The sequence below is a fragment of the Hyposmocoma kahamanoa genome, unplaced genomic scaffold (genome assembly GCF_003589595.1).
Source record: "Hyposmocoma kahamanoa isolate Upper Pololo Valley unplaced genomic scaffold, ASM358959v1 202, whole genome shotgun sequence".
Classification (NCBI taxonomy): Eukaryota; Metazoa; Arthropoda; class Insecta; order Lepidoptera; family Cosmopterigidae; genus Hyposmocoma; species Hyposmocoma kahamanoa.
The window spans coordinates 9,562,419-9,568,418 of record NW_020653726.1 but is presented as its reverse complement, the minus strand read 5'-3'; the positions used below and the strand labels follow the sequence as shown (position 1 = coordinate 9,568,418).

At 40.3% G+C, this 6,000-nt stretch overlaps 1 protein-coding gene across 2 annotated transcripts in view; it reads left to right on the top strand.

Moving 5' to 3' along the window:
- The window catches only part of LOC113226999 (striatin-3), a 19,390-nt gene extending 14,187 nt beyond the window's left edge, over nt 1-5,203 (top strand). The window contains exons 6-8 of one of the 2 annotated variants that reach the window (XM_026459852.1): nt 3,041-3,222; nt 3,507-4,055; nt 4,140-5,203. In XM_026459852.1, the coding sequence (XP_026315637.1) occupies nt 3,041-3,222; nt 3,507-4,055; nt 4,140-4,514 (1,106 nt within the window). In that variant the 3' untranslated portion in view covers nt 4,515-5,203. Of the gene's footprint in view, nt 1-3,028; nt 3,223-3,506; nt 4,056-4,139 lie in introns of both variants that reach the window. The other variant, XM_026459851.1, reaches the window with a different exon arrangement.
- Nucleotides 5,204-6,000: the final 797 nt, after the last annotated feature.

Here is a 6,000-nt window from a genome sequence, read left to right as displayed (position 1 = left end):
CTTCTATTAACCTGTTTAAGGCTTCTATTAACCTGTTTAAGGCTTCTGTAGTTTATTTTGATATAATAATATAATACACCGAATATATTTTATTCAATTACGTAACGCAACCTTCAAAACTTCAAACTGGAATATCTTTATACCAAACTTTTCAGAATGGTAAACCGAAAACAAAATTTGTTCAGGATTTTCAACTCCATGTTTTCACATATTTTTCATAATTTGTATGCATCTAAACTCCATGTTTTCACATAATTTGTATGCATCTGTTGATGCATACAAATTATGTCAACAAGAATGTATATGGGAGTTTGCCATTGTTCTTTTACTGAATAATGCACAATTTATTTTGCTATAATTATAATTAGATGAATTGCATAGACAAAGTTTATGTGTACTATGCAAATAATATCTCACAGTTAAGTTAAATAATAATGTTACCATATCTTGCCCTACTAATATTTATACAGTTATTCTAAAACTCAATATTAAGCCGAGACCAGGATGTTGTCCAGTTTATAATGCGTCCTGTACAGCATTTTTAGGTACTTCGATTACAAATTTGCAAATTTTAAGAATTTTTGTAACGATTATCCAACCACAGAAATCTAAATAAATATTTATTTATTTATATTTCTGTGAGCCCAACTATTGAATACAATGCCAAAAAAGCCTAAATTGCTCAAGTTTCAGAACAAAAAATAAATGTGTTTAATTTGTAGTCTGCCAATGTTTGATCTTGGTTTTGCTTATACTTTCTTTCAGGTAACGCCCACCCAACAAGCTGCTTATATTACCTCTGTATAACCTAAAAGTTGTATATTAGATGTTTAAGGGATGTACTATAGTTCTCCAGTAGTGTATTCAAAAGTAATTATACAGGCACAAGTCATACAATCGCCGTACAACGGTGAATGTAATTCCAAGAGAGATACAAAGACTAGTCAGAGAGCTGTTGTATGGGCTTTTATGTAAAGCAGAGTTATAAAGTTATAAAACCTTTTATAACACCGTGAGGTCTTGTAGAGGGCTTTTGAAGTTAGAAGTGTTTAAATGGAGTTATTAGCTTCCTGTAAAACGCTTTAGGTGGTATATCGTATGTTTTCTAAAGCTTTTATAACACCTTGAGGTCTTGTAGAGGGTTTTGAAGTTAGAAGTGTTTGAATTGAGTTATTAGCTTCGTTTAAAATGCTTTAGATGGTATATAGTATGCTTCTAATGCCTGGAGCTGTTAAATAGATTTTACTACAGCCTTTGGAACTAAACTAAAAAAAAAACTACAGTATCGTTTAGGCCGCCATATTTGAGAATTCTACTGCAACTTTACTTCTAAAAACGTACAATAGCGCGTCAATACCACAATTGTAAAACCGAAAGGTCTACAACGGTGAATACTAGCGGCTATATCGGTAGAACGGTCTTAGAAAACTCTAAAGGTTGTTGTAACAGAGACGCCATTACAGTTTTTAATAAAACCAATTTTTTAGGTTATTTATATATATTTTTAATATCTTAAAATTTCATATATAAAAACCGAATTCACTTCACTCTTTCTCACCCATGACGCTAAAGAAACTTCCAGCAAATCTAAAATATCTTATTTAAACTTAATTCAATTACAACAACTTTACACACTCTAGTTAAATTTACTTTTTACATAAAAAACTGCAAATGTAGGAGGTGCCTAAAAATTTTAGCTAAGATATATGTACACATTTACAATAAACTGGCACTCGCACTTTTATTTTGCATGTATTAAACGGAAAACTTTTTTTATCAAACATTTTTTATTTGCAATCGTATCCTCCCTCACTTTCCACTTAGCAAGGTCAAGGTCTTTATGAGCAATAAAATGTGTTTTGTTTATTTACCCAAAATATAGGTGCTGTATATCTAGTATAGCGTCGTAAACTCTAATTCAGAGATGCAGTCGCGTCTAAATACGATGCTAGCGCTATAGTCGCGCTACAAGAACTTATTTATATGCTTAGGCGCACATTACCGCTCGCATAGCTCCTTGTATTACTTAGGCGCACATTGACCGTTCTCATAGCACATTTGTATTACCTAGGCGCACATTAACCACTTGCATAGTACCATTGTTTTACTTAGAACATTTTCCCTCGCACATTAGCCGCGCGCATCTTCTTTCTCTCTCCTTTGTATCTTCGTACTAACACACATTTACGACCATTGTAGGGCCCATAGTGTATAAATCGGTGCCCATTTTGGGGGTATAGCGGCGCTGTAACCACTTATACGTCTATTGTAGAACTTATTAATGCAGCCTATGCCGTTATTAAGAACTTCTAACTGGCTATTGCACGGCTTGTTATTAGAGCTTGTGTGCTAGTTGGGCAGTAAACGAAATCTAGGGGGTTCAAATCTAATTCAAATTATGAATAATATCTGTTAACTATTAAAAGCAAAACATTTACCACATTTATTGTTTGTTCTGAAACTTTAGCAATATGGGCTTACTTCGGCATTGTGGTCATTAGCTAGGCTATTTAGGTTATCATTGTAAATTTGTAATCGTAGTACCTAAAAATGTTGTACACGACGTTGTTGAAACCAAAACAAACTGAGGTTGTTGTAAATCGGTCCCGGCTTATTGTTGACTTAGGGACACCCCGTATAATGTTTTAATATGATTTTTTAATGGATTGATTTTTGTGTCGTGTTCTTAGATTTGTGATTTTTACACATTGGAGATGAAACTATTTTGTCGGATTTAAATCGCGTATTTTGTTTTGTCAAGCAAACCACCCTTTACAGGACCCATGGTCACAGCTGACTCAGTCAGTCACTCAAACTTAGTTTGTTTGAAAAAAAAAAACAAATATACGCGATTTAGATCCAAAAAGATAGTTTCATTTCTATAGATTTTTGTAGTTTTTAGCATATTATGTAATAAGGTAATTTAATACAACGAAATCCCTGAATGTATTCTATTGTTTTGTGGCATGATTGTTTTTGTGCAACTAACATTGCATTGAAAGGTGAGCTGTATATATGTATGTTGCAGTGAAATTCCCAGGCGGAGGCGGCGGCGCGACAGGTGGAGCGGGGGAAGCTGATGAGGAACCGCTGGCGCTCGGCGAGCTGGCGCAGCTCACCGTTAGCAATGAGCCCGAAGCCTACGACGTCAATAGCGCCAACAAGGAGTCCTTCCGCAAGACCTGGAATGCCAAGTACACGTTGCGCTCGCACTTCGACGGGGTTCGTTATCAATTATTTTTTGTCGCTAATACCACTTATAGGGCTGTATACCAGAACTCTACTCAATACTCAAGTCAGGACTTAAGTATTGCAGTGAGCACTGAAAATCATACTCAAGTCCTTGCCATTAGAGTCGTATTTCCAGTGCTTGAAATCATACTCAAGTCTGCTCAAGTCCTGACTTGAGCATTGAGTAGAGTTCTGGAATACGACCCATAGAGTAATTGGCCTATTTTTATTTTCAAATCGCTTCTAGTGTGCCTGTACGATATTTTGTTTTTTAGGTTCGAGCGCTAGCATTTCACCCGACGGAGGCGGCGCTAGTGACCGCGTCGGAAGACCATACATTAAAGCTTTGGAATCTCCAACGCACTGTACCCGCGAAGAAGTCGGCCGGACTGGACGTGGAGCCGCTGTACACGTTCCGCGGGCACACGGCGCCCGTACTGTGTTTGGCGATGGGCGCGCCGCGTTCCGAGGAGTGTTTTTCGGGCGGGCTGGACGGCACCATCCGCGTGTGGAATTTGCCGCCACCCACGGCCGACCCCTACGATCCGTACGACCCCGCCGTGCAGGGTCCGGTGTTGGTGTGGCACACGGACGCTGTGTGGTCGCTGGCCAGCGCCCACGGCCGGCTGCTGTCAGCGTCGGCCGACGGCACGGCGCGCCTCTGGGCACCGCGAGCTGCGCGCCCACTATTGGCCACGCTGCGCGTTGACGACGCGCCCACCGCGCCTGCGCCTGCCGCCGCTGACTTCGCCGATGCGGGCGCGCGCGCCGCCGTCGTGTACCGCGACGGCTCCCTGCTGCTCTACGACCTTGAGACCACGCAGGTCTGGCCGCTTTCCGTACTTCGAATCGCTCCACATTCTAAATGTTAAACAGGACGTTCTAACTGCGCGCTCGTTCCTTTCCAGCCTGTGCTTCGCGTGTCGTGCGACAGTCCGGCCAACCGTGTGCGGTCGCACCCGACGCTCCCGCTCCTGGTGACGGCACACGAGGACCGCCACATCCGCTTTTGGGACGCGGTGTCCGGCCGATGCGCACATGCTATGGTGGCGCACCTGGACGCTGTAACGGGACTGGCGTTGGACCCTAACGGGCTGTTCCTGCTATCGGGCTCGCACGACTGCTCCGTGCGCCTCTGGAACCTTGACACCAAGACGTGTGTGCAGGAGATCACTGCGCATCGCAAGAAGTTCGACGAGAGCATCTTGGACGTGGCGTTCCACCCGCTGCGGCCCTACATCGCGAGCGCCGGCGCTGACGGTCTCGCCAAAGTGTTCGTCTGAGCGCCCCACCCTATATACATAGTATATATATATATATATATATATTACATGTAATTTTACTTTCGTTACGAAATCTTAAGCGCAGTAGCGAGTGCGGATCAGGTCGCTCTAGGCCGTAGCGGGGGCGAAGCACGGCGTCGGCGCAGATCTAGTCGCGGGGCCGGCGCGCCCTCTCTTCAACGTATTTAATATTGTAATGGACGCTCGACGCTCGTTATAAGCGCGTAGTGAACACTCATCTATGTATAGACATTTGAAATCTATTATAATATATTTTTAGACTTTCAGTATGTGGATTTTAGGTTTTTATTGCGACTTTTTCACCGATTTACGATACGCAGTGAGAATATTGTTCGTTTCTAAGCCTCTGTAAGCGAGACCTTGTAATAAATATCATGTGGATATCGACGAAGTTTCTTTGGTACGTCTTTATGTTACGTGTCTGTACAGTTAGATGTTATGCAATATTTGGTAATCTTTTGCAAGAACGAATGGTGTTTCTTAGCTAGTATGTTTTATTTAAATCGATTGGATTTCTATAGAGAATGTTTTTGTTTTGTGACATGTTAATGATTGATAAAACATGTTCTCATAATATTTTACGCGGATGATGAGCGATCGAACAAAATATGATGATTAGAAGTACTATATCGAAAATAACATAAGTAATGTTTGTTCATAACGAGTACTGCGATGTAGAATATATAATATAAAACATTACATATTCCTTTATTTTCCTCGAATTCATACTTGTACACATACATCCAAAATTGATAGTAAAAAGCAACATAACCGAACTGCATGTTGTTTTTTTAAATTATTTTTATCGCTATCCCTTTAGAATACCAATCTAATGAGCTGTGTCTTAAAACATTGAAATTGGTAAAGGTTTTATTTATCGTATAACCAAAATATTAAATTTGTTAATCTGACAGCTCATTGGAAAACGATATCATGCGAGCTTATACAAAAAACAAGGTGTGCCTATACAGCACATATCGAGAAAATTTTCGCGCTACATTCAGCGTTAAAAAGACCCGTACGATCGACATCTAAATTGGTGCATAAATCAAATAAGTTGTTAATGTTATGGATAAGCAATAAAGTATTGAGCTTACTTAGTACCTATTGAGTAACAAATAAAAATATAAGTGCACATTTCACAAAAAGTTGTGCTGCCCTAATGAAGTTTTCAGTTCTATTTGATGCTGACTGTATATCAAAAGAAAATAGAAATGTGTAAGGCGTGATGAGTCTCTACCAAAGCAGTGAAGGGAGAAGGGAACAGGATATAATCTCGGTTACCTATCACTAGTCCGAAATGACATTTTCCAGAAATAACGTTTGCTCGAAATTTCATAACCTCTAAAGTAATTTAGAGAGGAAAATGTTTTTTCTTTTTAATCTAACTTTTTTTTTATTAATCCGGGGGAATCTGCTTACAGATACCCCGGCCCCGCGGGGGCAGAACCGGGGTTATGTGGGA